General features: G+C 30.5%; 1 protein-coding gene across 1 annotated transcript in view; it reads right to left on the bottom strand.

Moving 5' to 3' along the window:
- The window catches only part of LOC143229032 (ryanodine receptor-like), a 243367-nt gene that overhangs the window by 130037 nt on the left and 97821 nt on the right, over positions 1 to 15509 (bottom strand). The window contains 9 exon segments of the mRNA XM_076460689.1: positions 685 to 814; positions 1471 to 1657; positions 5295 to 5443; positions 5984 to 6108; positions 7281 to 7563; positions 7944 to 8042; positions 8986 to 9146; positions 10158 to 10273; positions 14644 to 14796. Coding sequence (XP_076316804.1) covers positions 685 to 814; positions 1471 to 1657; positions 5295 to 5443; positions 5984 to 6108; positions 7281 to 7563; positions 7944 to 8042; positions 8986 to 9146; positions 10158 to 10273; positions 14644 to 14796 — 1403 coding nt within the window.

Here is a 15509-nt window from a genome sequence, read left to right as displayed (position 1 = left end):
TAAATGTTTTGTTTCTACAAAAGATTACTTAGTGACACTTTTTAGGTAACTCATTATATGATATATTATGAATAAAGTAATATTCACTTACGTAAGAAATTAATCATAAAAAGTTTGTTTGTTTTAAAGTTCATGCAAAACTACACGAGAGCTATCTGCACTAGTCGTCCCTAATTTAGCAGTGTTAGACAAGAGGAAAGGCAGCTAGTCATTACCACCCACCGCCAACTCTTGGGCTACTCTTTTACTAACAAATAGTAGGATTGACCGTCACATTATAACACTACCACGGCTAAAAGAGCGAGCATATTTGGTGCAATGGGGATTTGAACCTGCGACTTTCGGATTACAAGTCAAACACCTTAACCCACCTGGCCATGCTGGGCCTACCATAAACAATTTTCTAATATTTGTTAAGTTACAATATTCAACTAGTGAAATGAAATTTATGTGAGTTGTATCAAAACATGTCACTTAATTCACCATAGATATTTTTTGTCTTTTCAAAACTTAAACCCTTCCTTTTCAGTCAGTTGTAATATTTTATACAAATAATATTGTACTGTGGATATTTTACAGTTATTTTAATTTATGAAAGGTAAAGAAAATTACAAACTTTACTTACAAAGCATAAATGCTATGTTGAAAATACAATAAAAATTTCACACAATATTTTTAACTTACATAAGAGAATGTTACTGTTTTCCAATAAGGAATCCAAGTGGTCAAACATAGACTTTTGGTTCTGACGGCTAGATCGACAGTAATAACAGAGAAAACGACAGCAAGCTACAACCATCTCATGTGAGGTGTCCTGCAGACAAACAAACACATATAAAGCTTACTTGATAGCTTAAACATTTTTTAACTACTGTTTTACTGAAACATTTTTGATAAATATTTCTGTATGATGTATTTCAGTGATCAATTTTGCCTAAAATTCCCATACTGCACTCATGTAAAATAATTAATCTTTTACATAATATGTAAAAATTTATCAATAAAGCAATCAAACAAAAAAGTTAAATCCTTAAAGTTATTTCTCTTTATCTAAAGAAAAACAAGTAAAATGATTTCATTAAGTTACAAGCAATTAAAATGAATAATTCCATAAAGTTTAAACTATAAAACTGTTTTAACATGACAATAGCAAATCAATTTTAAAATATCACAAATAAAGGGATTAAAATATTTCATGGATCAGTTCTCTTTTCATGCAAAAAACACAAAACAGAAAATAAACGTTAGATATGAAGCTTTAAAGTACACAAGGTAATGTAAAGGCAGAAAATATGTATTATACTCATAAGAAAATAGAACCAAATTTGTCAACAAAAGTAAAAATTTATCTGCAAAATGTTTATAAGATAAAAATAAATATAAAAATTTTCAAATTCTAAATTAGTCAAAGCTCACTTTCTTCACACACAGCTTGAAAGATATACTACTCTCATTAACATTTTAACACACCTTATCAGGAGCTTCCTGAGCCTGTCCTGGACTAATAGGAGATGTAGCTGCAGGAGTGGAAGAGGCAGCTTGTGCAGCAGACTGGGTTCCCAGTGTGTTCATCATAATACCCATAACATTTTCATGAACACGCAATATTCGAATCAAGTCAGGATGTTGAAAAAATATTTTGTTGTTTACTAAATCCCTGAAATATATTGATCACTGATTAGGAGTTATAAGTTAGAAAATAACAAACAGAAATATGCATGTGTTTCTTCGGTCTATCTGTTATTGTAACAGAACTAAAAAATATAAACTTAAATAATGTAAGATGAAATTTGTATAAAACATGTACATATATACATTTAAAAAATATATATTTAAAATTATTATGCACTATATAGTTAGAACCTACCCTAAAAAGATTCTTTTTGGTACTCTGTGACACCATCTTTAGAAGTAACACTTGAGGCATTGTTGGGATTTGAATGCCCATATAATCATTTATATTTCCATAGCACCATCTAGGTTTAAACTACCAAGCATTACAAAACATCTGCCCAGTACTTTATTACTTCTGGTCCTAGACCAGCTTCCTTGTTTAATATGATATCTGGATTTTTTGTTTATTTTTTAGGGTAAGTCACTGTTCTAATAACTATTCATTATATAGTGATTTTAACACTGTACTCCTTTTAATTGTATGTAGAGATAATATTATTATGAAATTTCAACTTGCTGCAAGTAGGTGTACTTCCAGTACTGGCAAAAATCTTATATTAAAATATTCTTCAAAAGAATCATCCAGTTTCTTTAGTATTAGTTGTAACATATACATTGCTGGCCAAAATCTTAAGGCCAATAAACATAAAGAAAAAATATGCATTTTGCATTATTAGACTCAACCACTTCTTTGAATAGAGCTTCAAAAGATGAAAATAAGAAAAGGGAAAATAACAATAACAAACTTTTTTAGCATTTAATAGGGAAAATGTGAACACTATGAAATTAGTCTAAATACTAGCTGGTCAAAAGTTTAAGACTATACTGAAACAAAGTGTTAATTGGTAAACATGTAACGAAATTTAGTCATTTATGTTCAAGCATTAGCCATGTCAACATCTCCCGTATTACATTGGGTAAAAACATGGCAAAGGCTAAAAAGTTGACAGAGTTTGAACATGGCAGAATTGTCGAGCTGCAAAAGCAAGGTCTCTCTCAACGTGCCATCACTGGTGAGACTGGGCTTAGTAAAAATGCTGTTGCAAATTTCTTAATAGACCCTGAGGGATATGGAACGAGAATTTCAAGTGGTTGGCCCAATAAACTTTTGCCAGCATTGAGTAGGAGGATTCAATGAGTTGGTTGTCCAGCAAGACACCAGCCAATCGTCAAACCAGATTAAAGCCCTTATTGATGCAGAATGCGGCTCAAGAATGATAAGATGACATCTACGAGAGAAAGGCTTTAAAAACTGTAAACTTCTTCAAAGGCCACGCCTACTTCCACACCAAGAAACAGCTCAATTAAATTTTGCTGAGAAGCACCAAACATGGGACACAGAAAATTGGAAGAAGGTTTTGTTCTCTGATGAGAAAAAAGTTAATGGATGGTCCAGATGGCTTCCAACATTACTGGCACGATAAGGATATCCCACCGGAGACATTGTTTACATGACATAGTGGAGGAGGTTTCATCATGATCTGGGGTGCTTTCTCCTTCCATGGAACAATGGAGTATCAGGTTATACAGGGGTGTCAAACAGCAGCCGGCTACATTGGTATGTTGGAGAGAGCATCCTTATTGACTGAAGGCCCTCACTTGTGTGGAACTGATAATGCTGCAATCCACAATGTCTGCAGGACAAAGGACTTTTTCATGGCAAAAAACATGATTCTTTTGGACCATCCAGCATGTTTGTCCAAACCAAACCCCAATGAAAATGCTTTGGTGTGGATGGCAAAGGAAGTCTATAGAAATGGACGTCAATTCCAAACAGTGCATGATCTTCATGAAGCCATCTTCACCAGCCAGCCTTCTGCAAATGCTTATATCGACCATGCCAAAGCGAATGTTTGAAGTTATTCACAATGACGACCATGCAACTCACTACTGAGACCTTTTGTTGGGCATTTCCTTCCCTGTTTAGGACTTCTTTTTGGTATGGTCTTAAACTTTTGACCAGGTAGTATTAAGGCTAATTTCATAGTGTTCACATTTTCCCTATTAAATGCTAAAAAAGTTTTTCATTTTTATTTTCCCTTTTCTTATTTTCGTCTTTTGAAGCTCTACTCAAATAAGTGGTTGAGTCTAACAATGCAAAATGCATATTTTTTCTTCATGTTCATTGGCCTTAAGATTTTGGCCAGCAGTGTATGTACCTAAATGTGTGCATAAAAATCCATTAGCATGGATTTTTTTCATGAATGATAGTTCACACAGGCTTAAAAAATAATAATTCCAAGACAAAATTGTCATTATCAAGAACACAATCTACTGATTTTAACAGAATCTGAGCTCCACCAAAACTAAATAAGTAATGTTTTATTATATTTTATAAAAATCCAGTAACAGATGTGCAAAATGTTCTAACAATAACAGTAACATTTTAGCTCCCAATTACACATTTATTCAAGAACAAAAAAGACAATGAAACAAGTCATTAAAAATATAAAATTACCATAATAATTTTATTTTTTTATCAAGTATGTGTTTCAGTCAAAATTACATGTAAAATCATCATCCTGATTTTTTTAACTTTATTCATTTTAAATCTGAAAAATAAACTAATAAAAACACAAAGAAATAAAGTAATATTGACAAAATACATCACAATGTTGTATTTACACACCTGGTTGTCCTTAAAAAACAGAATGCTACACCTAAAATATATAATATTGGAACCCAAATATTGTTCAGAACATCTCAGTCTCAGACTTTCACCTAATAAATAAAAGGTGACCTTACTTGTGGTAAGCTCACAGGATGTCTTTCATCACAAATATTTACCTATTTAAAGCATTATCAGTTAGGTTTATGATACTCATTCTATCATATTGTTACCACCTAGATTTGCATTTCTCTCTCTCTGTTTTTTGTTGTTAAATTTTAGGTGATAACTGATAAAGAACTTAGGTTAGAAAAATTATTAGTGATTTTCACAAATCCTGAAGGTAAAATTAGGATAGTTCTGAAATACCCATATTTCTTTTCTTAACAATAATTTTATGAATTCAGATTTCTGCTAAATGAGGTTTTATCTCATTCTATGGTGATAATATCCTTTCAAAAATAGTCAGATAACACTGCATGGTAGTAAAGGTGCATAATTCACAGTTTATACTGATCAACTGAGATAAATACAATGGTATGACTTGTCACTAGTAAAACCAGAATGATATGGGATGAATGGAGTTAGACTTCAAAGACTTTTCCAGGACCTCCTAATAAAACCAATTATTTTTCCAGAATTTACAGTGCTGAAAACTCTTAATTGAATTCTAAGACTTTCCATAATCTTCATGACCTGCGTGAACCATGACAGCCTAATACTTAAATTCATGAGATGATATTGTAGTCTAAAGATATTTCATAAAACAGCTTTATAATTAATTGGTTTAGCTTTAACTGAAGGTACATAAAAATAAACAAACAAAATATTTTTTACCACCAACTTACACACTAATAAAATTATATTTATAACTAACAAAAGTGTCCTGATGCACTTTTCTTTATCTAAATTACTAAACAAAGAAACGAAAAACCATTGTACCTTTGAGTTGTAATTTAATATTTTTTATAAAAATATTGGGAATGTAAATAACACATGAAAAAAAAATCACCATAGACTTTCTCTCATAATCTCCTCTTCCTCAGGTCCCATCTGTACAAGAAGCAAGGATCGAACTTTTCCAAGGTGTCCTAACAGTTCTTTAACATCTTCTTGACTGCTGCTACCAATGATGTAAGTATTTTCCAAAGCATTCATTAACTGATGAATGAAAAAAAAACATTACTATTTTAGTCACTTATTAAACTGTGAAATCAGCTAAGTTCTCTTAACAATTTGAAGATGTTATCCAAAATTACAACACAATAATAATTAATATTTTTTTAATGGTATTTAGGTTCCATAATGTAATACTGTCAGTGATTTACATAAAAGTTCATTAATGACAGTGAAATTTAGGTAGATAAATAATTATACTACATATGCTAAGAAAACTGTCATAAATAATGATGTAAAAACAAACATTTTGATATTTTTTTTACTTGTGCAAAAAAATATGTCTACATATAATACGGTTTAATTTTATACAAATATTTCTTACTTACTTACAGCGTAAGATTTAATGTCCAAAGCCACGCATCAAAATTTCATCTCTTGTATTAGACATAGGTAGAAATCAATGTATCTTTTTAAATTAAAAGTCACTGAAAAATAGTAAAATTATGAAAAAGATCATATTTTATAATTATTGTGTAACACTATTTTTTTCTAATTAAAAAAAACAACATAATATTTTCATACCTGTCCAACACCATCATAGTTTCTTAACAACAAACTGAACATCTGACGAATTAGTTCTCGGTTTTCAATTTCTGATTCTTGTGCCCACCGTGTCAAAACAGACACCATTTTCTTGGTGAAAATATCTTAAAAACGAATTTAATCTTGAATTTCATAATTCATTTTTATATGTGGCAAATAAATTTTTCATGCATAATTCCACTAAGCTCAACATTATTTTGAAAGTTACAATTTAAATAAGATTACTTGTTTCCTCATCTTCTGTAACACATGTACCAGAATATACAATTTACTTATGTACATAGAGAAACTGGTTTTCTATACAAGGAAAACATTTATTTCACAGAAACACTTTTTTATCTTAACTGCTACAAAATGTACTTTAGATTTACTGTTCATATGTCACACAGTTTACTATTCTAACTACCGTAAATACTGAAAACTTGGTAACGTGGTACATAAGAATACTGTGCACATTATATTTTCTTAATTTAATACAGTACTGTTTTAGAATTAGTTAACTACATACCAGAATAGCTAACTGATGGGGAAAGGGGTTATATGATATGGATGTTGATATCAGTATCCTGCAATAGTGAGCAGTCAAGTGATACCTTGAGAATACAACCCTTTTTTTTAAGCTCCAATGATAAATCACACGGATAGTGCTAGTTGCACTAGTAAGTCTAACATTACCTTTTGAAATTAGTAACACTGAATATAAACAGTTTGTTGTATGACTTCAATTAATAAAGTATGCAGTAAAAGTGGCTGTCCAGCATACTAAGAAAGTACATACATGTATTGCTGACATTATTACATATTGTCCATATTTATGTACTAGATTCTACACAGTTTCATTATTTTGTTCTCACAAACCCAATCAAATTTAAAAACATATCTTGTTAAATCCCCTTTTATTCAGCTGACATTCCACATTGTTCTAAGGGCAATCAGTCTGATTTGAATATACCAAAGTAACTAATACCATTCTTAGTAATGCCTAACAACCTTTGAGAATCAACTGTATTTCAGTACAATTGATTTGTTGAGAGATGACAAATTAGACTTAATTCAAATATTTCCACAGCATCTACTATTTATTATAATAAAAAGAAAATTAATGAGACTTTTTTTCTGATTAAAATTAGATGCTTGATTTCACTTTTTAAGACACGAGTAAAGCAGTAAGTCCATGGATTTACAACACTACAATCAAGGGCTCGATTCCCCTCGGTGGACTCAGCAAATAGCCCAACGTAGCTTTGCTATAAGGAAACACACTTAAGACACAAACCTTCTTGTAAGGGTTTGTTTTCCTCTGATGTTTCTGTGTGATCCTCCCCTGAAAACCTAACGATATTCACCAAAGACATCAGCTTCTGAGACCAACGTTTATCTGATTCTCCTTCATTACAGTTCTCTTCCTTGTCCTCTTCTTCTGCCTGTGCTACACAAAGCATAACTTTCTTCATCATTAATCCATGGAATGACTTTAGTCTCTCTCGAAGGATCTCGCCACACGGGCACTGATCGGATTGATCTTCTTCCAAGTTCTTGAATGACAAGATGGCACGCATCTATATGTATAATATGTAAAAGAGATAATTATTATTACTGGAAAACTGACATTTCTTAACATAATCTTAAATTATTTAAACCTTAATTATTTCAATAAATACATAAACACGCACGCATATTTAAGCATATGCGAAACAATATTTTAAGATTGAGGTTTACCACTGCACAATAATGGGTAAAGTATTAATTACTCCACAAAAAATCATTAAAAAAATTCAAGGATATGCAGAGCATAATGTGCCTAAACTTTATCTCCTAATAAGCAAACAGTAAGTACAGAGAGAATAATATGTGCTAACAACTGGTAATCATAACAAGGACAAGATGTTTGTTGAGAGTTTTCATAATGTAATGTACACAAACTTTAGTAATGTTATACCTGTTCTTTTGGTGAGCAACGGAATTCTCTTGTCTTCTTTGCAGCTACAGATGATGGAAGGTCAGATTGTTTTATTTCTATGTATCTTCTCAATTGGTCCTGTAATAAGATACCATTGCGATACACCAGAAACATGTAAATACTGTAACTTACTATTACTTAAGGAGAACTGGCCAAAAACTTTGAACATTTCTCTGTTTAAAAAACAAAAACACAAGCCACAAATTGACTGTTAAAACACAAAAATTCATATTAAACGAAGCACACAAATTTGATTGTTGGTTACTAAAATAGTTGCAGGTAACATATAAAGCCAAAGCTACCATGGAAAAATTAAAATGTGTTTAAACCACAATTATACAGTAACTCAATCATTAATATTTTTATCTAAATGTTGCATGTGACAAGTGTCAAAAATACTAAATAAAATTATGAACAAAGTGTATTGTTAAATATGAAATCCTAATTATTAAAAAACATAAAAAACACTTCATATGAAGCCAGTTAGAGTTGTGTCAGTTGTCAGTTGCTAGTGTGCAGTTACAAATAATAAGCAGAATTATGGCTAATGCAGAGAGTTTTATATCCTACTGCTTTCAAAATACAACCATCAGAAAATTATATATGTACATTGAATAAAAAAAATATGCATGTTAAAACAGCATAACTACTTGAAGCTTTACATCACAAAATGATAGTGTCTATCAAGTGTATGATTAATGTAATCTTCGAGTTAAAGTTTTACATTTCAGAAAACGTTAGTTTTCTGTGTGAATCAGATCAGATTGTGTAGAAGGATGAAGAATAACAAAACATATTGTAAACTTATTTTTAAATGATTAATAACTTCCCAAGAAGTTTTAATGATTTGAAATGGGAATATTTTGGTTATTAACTGGTACCACGATGAAAACTAATATTTTAGTAAAAATAATGTTAAGCAATGACTCCACTATATTTACTATAAAGCTGCATATGTAGTTGTAAATATTAGGAGAATAATAAAATATTATATGTAAAATATAACAAATAAAACACTTACTCCCTGTAAATGTGACACATAGTCATCACAGAAAGAAGCAATAGCTTCAACCCTATGTCCTAGCTGCAAGTCATACAAATGATGTATTAGGTAGCACATCTGTAGTTTCACTCCTTCAGCCAAGTTCATTTCTATCATGCCATTCAATTTGTTTTCACTTTCTGAAGATAAAAAATTAATCATAAAAAATGTTCTTACCAGAAAGTACTTCTATTAACTTAATGAAAGATAATTAATTATAACAATTCCATAACACTGTTTCCAATTAAACATCACTTATTTTAAGCCATTGAGAAAATTTTTATAAAGATTCTTCAGTAAGTGCTTTCTTCAACAATTCCAAAAACTTATGTTAGGAATACCTGTTATCCAAGTCAAGGCTATACAAGTTTTAAATGTCTCAAAATGAAACATTATAACTCACTTCAACAAGTCTTCATCAGTTTAGTTAGTTTACTTTATGATATGCACTTATTTTTTTGTGTCATAAACAAACAATTATGCAGACAGATCATAAACATATAAAACTCGTTGAAAATTCAACTAAGTACAACTGAAAAGTATTCGTGTGCCACTCTCAATACACACCTCATCATCAGATGATTATATGTACCTACCTAAAATATAGATAAGGAATATATAGATCGACACTTGCAAACATTCTTATTTAAAATCTACAATATTTCTCCTTTCAATTTATGCTCAGTTATTTTTGCATAGTATTTTCACTGATATTGTACACAAGTTAGAACAATAATAACATGTGAGAAATATTCCTATAGTCTTCAATTTACACAAACCACAATGAATGCCAACAACAAAATAAAAACTTAAATATACAAGTTTATGTTGTGTGTCTAACCTTCTATTGTGAAGTACTAATTGCAGCATATGAGAATCGTATAAATATTAAACCCTGTATTCTGAAAATAAACTCTTGTTATAATGGTTTTCTGCATATGTACAACTGATGAATATTAAGATACATTCAAACATTTCAAAAGATTAAATGAAACAATTCTTAAAATTGCTTTAAACAGCACTGCACATTACACAAGTTGTTTAAAATGTTGACTGTGAATTCAGTTTATTACACCTGTCTAAATTTATGATGATGTTTTAATTTTTATACCACTGTACAAGTTATAATGATACAAATTAGGAAAACATACTTTCATCATAATTTCTGTCAAAGGTTTTAGGATCCAGGAGGACTAGCAGCCATTCCAAATCTTGGTTATCTAGTAGTCCAATTAACAGGAGTTTATCAACTAGTTTAAGCAGAGGGCTAAAAGAAAAGTGACAAATAAAATCACGTAAGAGCCCTTAGTATGAGATAATTTTGACAATAAAAATGAGAAACATGAATTGCTGTCTTTAACCTTCATGGTCATATTTTAAAAAATGCTATAAACCTACATCATAAACTTCCAAAGTAAATGTTCAAAACATCATTCTAAAAACTAAATTGGTTGCCTAACTAATTTTTACACTTGCTGCAAAAAATGGTCAAACTTTTAGTTTTAATGAAAAAAATTTTAAATATCTAAAATTCAAACCATACACAAATAACAAAAACTCAACAAAAATTTGTGTCATTAGTATTAAGAGAAGAAGCACTTTATAATTAATAGTCATGGAAAAGAAACCAAACAATTTTTTTCCACAATAACTAATACTTCTTTCTAAATGGTCTTTTATTCATGGTTTTAAATACACCAGACAATGTTATAAGTAAAAATATGTAAGGCAGTACAATACCAACATTTCTAATATAACTCGCCTATCAAGTTTATCACCAAAGACTAATGCATAGTGTTATCTTGTAACTTTTTGCACATGTTCTGTCACTCAGTTTTATATAGAAAAAAAAAACAAACTATTTGTATGGTAATATCATGACATTTTCCCACACCTTGGTTGTTAACTTCTTGTTTTACATTTCTACCTATTATGAAGGAATAACATTAACAGACAAGAATTTTATTTCTTTTAACTGAAAAAGTTAATAAAATATAAAGTAGCTATAAAAATGTAGTATTTCATTCTCTAATTAAATATTTTACCTAAAAAAATCAAGCTTTACATTTCATTGTATTTCCAATGTTAACAATGTAACAAGCACAGTTATCTGATAATGTAACAACAAGAGATTTAGAGAACAGGTTTAGTACTTATATTAATAAAGATGCAAAAGAAACAAAATATGGTATGAATTATAGTGAACAAAAAATGAAAACTCCTTATTTACATGATGACAAAATAACAGATTAAACAGTAGCTGATCATATAGTGAGAAGGACTATTGCAATAACATCACTTGAAGAACACGACGAGCCAGTTAAAACTGCAGCAAACAATAAACTTGGCTGTATTTAAATAAGAACTGAATAAAAAAAGACTGTTATTATTGCCAGTATTAAAGTAGGTTACACAGTTGTCAAAATAAAAACAAAGTAACAAACATGAAATTCAACAACAAGTCGTGAATTAATTGAAATCTTCTTGAAAAATGACAAAACTATTTGCATGATTCATATCCTTTCAGTAGCTGAATAATCACAGAACGGGATAGCATGTATCCAGAGGTATCTTTGTAGTTTTAGAGTAGGACACAGTACAGTTATCTTATCCTGCTACAGTGTGGAATTATCTAGGGCAAGATACAGCTATCTTCAAGTGAACTGTGCTATGGTGTGGAATTATCTGGGACACAATATAGCTATCTTTGAGTCAATCCAACTACAGTGTAGAATTATCTAGGACATGATACAGCTATCCTTGAGCATATCCTGCTACAGTGTGGAATTATCTAGGGCAAGATACAGCTAACTTCAAGTGAACCCTGCTATGGTGTGGAATTATCTGGGACACAATATAACTATCTTTGAGTCAATCCTACTACAGTGTAGAATTATCTAAGACATAATACAGCTATCCTTGAGCATATCCTGCTACAGTGTGGAATTATCTAGGGCAAGATACAGCTATCTTTAAGTAAACCCTGCTATGGTGTGGAATTATCAATGTGATATATAAGAATACCATTAACTTTTAACCTCCTTATTTTAATAATGTATTCTTTAAAATTATTACGTATCCTGTTATATGCGGCTTGTACATAACATGTGGTCATGAAAATCATTAAGTTGCTTTAGTTCTAAATGCCTATATTCTTTACCATTCTTCTGAGGTATCATCTGGTCTGTTCATGGCTGTAACACTGGACATTGTGCAAGGATGTTGATAGCAGTGTTCTCTAATGACAGGCCATGTGATTCACAAAGCTACAGCCATCCTTAAGCTTAAATGAGAATGACCAATCATCTAATTTGTGGTAGTCATTCCACACAAACCTGACATTAACCTTAATGTAAATAATATTAGATTTAAACAATGTGGTAAACTATCTCAGCCAAGTCAGCCTGATTAAAATTATCTATACTCCATTAAAAGCAATCATCCATTGTCAAACAAGCAAGTACATACACACTGAAGTTGCATTGTTGTGAATAATAAATACTGTTCATTTGTGTTCTTCATTATGTCGAGCAGCTTTATTTCTTTCTCATAACCAAATTATTTAGAGAAATTACGAACAAATCTGTGATAAATATTTTAAAAAATTCCTGTTATCAACGACTCTATCCCATCACTCTTTGGAAAATCAATTTCACTTGAAAATACCACATCACCTGGCCTTAACTAGATTTACTATGTTCAGATACGAGCCTGGGTTAAAAAACAATTTCTGAACAAAATGCACTAGGACTAAACCCATAAAGGTCTTACTCAGCTTCCAGAAACTTAGGTTTCTAGATGCTTTGTGATGCTATTTAGGAACATTATGAGGCCTAACTGGAAATTCATTTAGGAGTATGAAAGTTGAAATAAACCACTGACAAAACAGCAAAATAAGTAGATTCATTCACTTCATATTTTATTGGTGACTGTTTGTTTTTTAAAGCAGCCACTATCATTAGCCACGAGTAGTTAAAACCTCCCTGGCAAAACTAATGTTACTCAATATCTTGATCAATATAGGGATATATAGGGTAACTAAGCATTAGGCATTGATGTCAGGGCTAACTTTAGAAATCATATGCATCCAACAGGTCCAGGCCTGTAGACGTATAGTAAACTTAAAGCATAATGCACTGTTAATACCAGCAATATGTTATAAAGTATTGTGTCTAGACCTACAGTAGATCTGGATCTATGACCTACAAGGAAACTTTTATACATTACGATATTTTACTTTGTAGATACACAGTCATTCAGAATGTTTTCCGTAGGACCATCATTCCATTGTGATCTAGGAAATATTTTGTTGATATCAAAAAACAATTGTTTCTCAAGTCAGGCCCAATACTATTTGTTCTTTATTAAAGCATCTCTTAATAACCTTCACTGGCACAGGGATCATTGATAATATATGTATTTCCATTCAATACATGCACTCAAATATTTAACAATAAACTTTTGCACCATGAGACTGAGTTTATATATTTGGAATAACAATAATGGATTTAGTTCTAGAGACCCATCACATCACAAAACCTCCCAACATTCTGGTAATCAGTTGTTAAAACACTTCCATTCATGGACACAATTGACAGGTTGCTAGATTGCACTCCCAGTTGTGATCTATGCTTTGACTGGCTCATTTCCAATTATTGTTTTTCAAAAATGGTAAAAGTCTTTATAATTGAACCACCATAATTGCACAAAGATACATAGTTTATGAAAACAGAAATTACTAGCCATTATTCCTATCTTATTAATATCTATCATCTGAGTTAAACTTATTAACGATGTACATGACTTTTCAAAACAAACTTTTATTTATGAGCAAGATAACCTTATGACTAGTACATGTGATAATTCTTAGCACCTAATAAAAGAGGAACTGAGTTACGGAATGGCTATCATACTTAGGAATATCATTCTATAAAAAATAATTTTTTTTAGAATTCCAAGAAATTGCAGAAAGCTCATGTCTGTACATTTCAAGTTAGACTTTGAGAATAATTTAACACTTTCCTACGGTATGACATATACATATATTATAGGAGAATAAAATAGACAGTAATTGCATATACTGCATATGTATGTATAGTAGATACTACTATGTTTAAGAGTGAATTCCTTATCAAGTTTAACTAAATAAATTATTTTAACCCTTTTGGCACCTGAATAACAACTTTTAATGCTTGGCATGGTGCTGAATATATATGTTCGATACTTCAACTAATTACGGTATCAATACTAAGAGCATGATATCTCAGCAATAACTCAACAAAAGTCCCTGAAATATTCAATGATTGTACCCAATACTATATATGTTAAATTCATTACATAAGAATAACAGGAATAAAGGAAGGTCGCCTGCTGCGCTGAGCCTTCAGGTTGACTGTGGTTGCCAACCTCGCCGAAAGGGTTAAGTTATTTACTTTAATGGTAAAACCTTTCCACTACAATGCAGTTGAAAATATGAAATAAATATGAATTAAAGATAACTAACAGAAAGTCATCCATTTAGAAATGACATTACTGAACATTCCTACAATTATAAAACAACACTATTTATTTCCAAAACATTTACCACATCACTCTTACAGATGATTAACAAATTTAGTTTAAAACATTTGCACATACACAAAAAGATTTTCATTGGTTCCACCTATAGGATCACGATTTGGACGGCTTCCTTTATGCACAGCATCATCCAGAGCTTCCATGATAAATTGTTTCAGTATATTAACAGGAAAATATGGTGTGCTAAGACCCTTAATAGATTCAATCTTCTCCCTATAGAATAAATAAAATATATTGAATAAGTAGATTTTCTTTCTTATTAAATCAGCATAGATACTAATTAACATAACAACCTTACTGTGAGCATGTACGTTGATTCAAATTCCACAGAAATATAACTAAAATATTATGTTATTTTACCTGTAAAAAGAAAGTTGAATATAGTGATATTTTTAGATGATAATTATTTCATATTTATTTTTATAATACTAAATATAAAATCAATTTTGAAATTGTAAAGTCAGTTGTTTAAATTAATCAAATCATTTACTAGTTCACCAGAATTGCCAATGAAACTAATGAAGCTAAAGACACTGTTATGAGTAAAAAAAATTAAAATGTTCAAAATCACTTTCAAAACTTGTCAATTGTTTTAAATTATTCAAATCTTCTATGAGTTCACCACAAAAGCTGAAAAAGTAAAAGATATTGAATAAGTATAAATGTTAAAATGTTAGAAAGTTAAAACTACTTTTGACACTTGTTAAGTCAAAGGTTCAGACTGGCTGAATTTTTTTAATAGTTTCCAAGAAAATCATTATAGAAGTTAAAGATATCATACAGAATAAAACTATCAAAATAATAAACGGTTAAAGGAATTATGAACTTACAGGTTATGACCCACATACTTCCTTGATGTATATATACATATATATACTGGTTGTAATCACAGACCATTAATGATTATAACTCGATTGTCTCAGGTA

This window comes from Tachypleus tridentatus, chromosome 1 (genome assembly GCF_004210375.1).
Source record: "Tachypleus tridentatus isolate NWPU-2018 chromosome 1, ASM421037v1, whole genome shotgun sequence".
NCBI lineage: Eukaryota > Metazoa > Arthropoda > Merostomata > Xiphosura > Limulidae > Tachypleus > Tachypleus tridentatus.
This window is presented reverse-complemented; position numbering and strand designations above follow the sequence as displayed.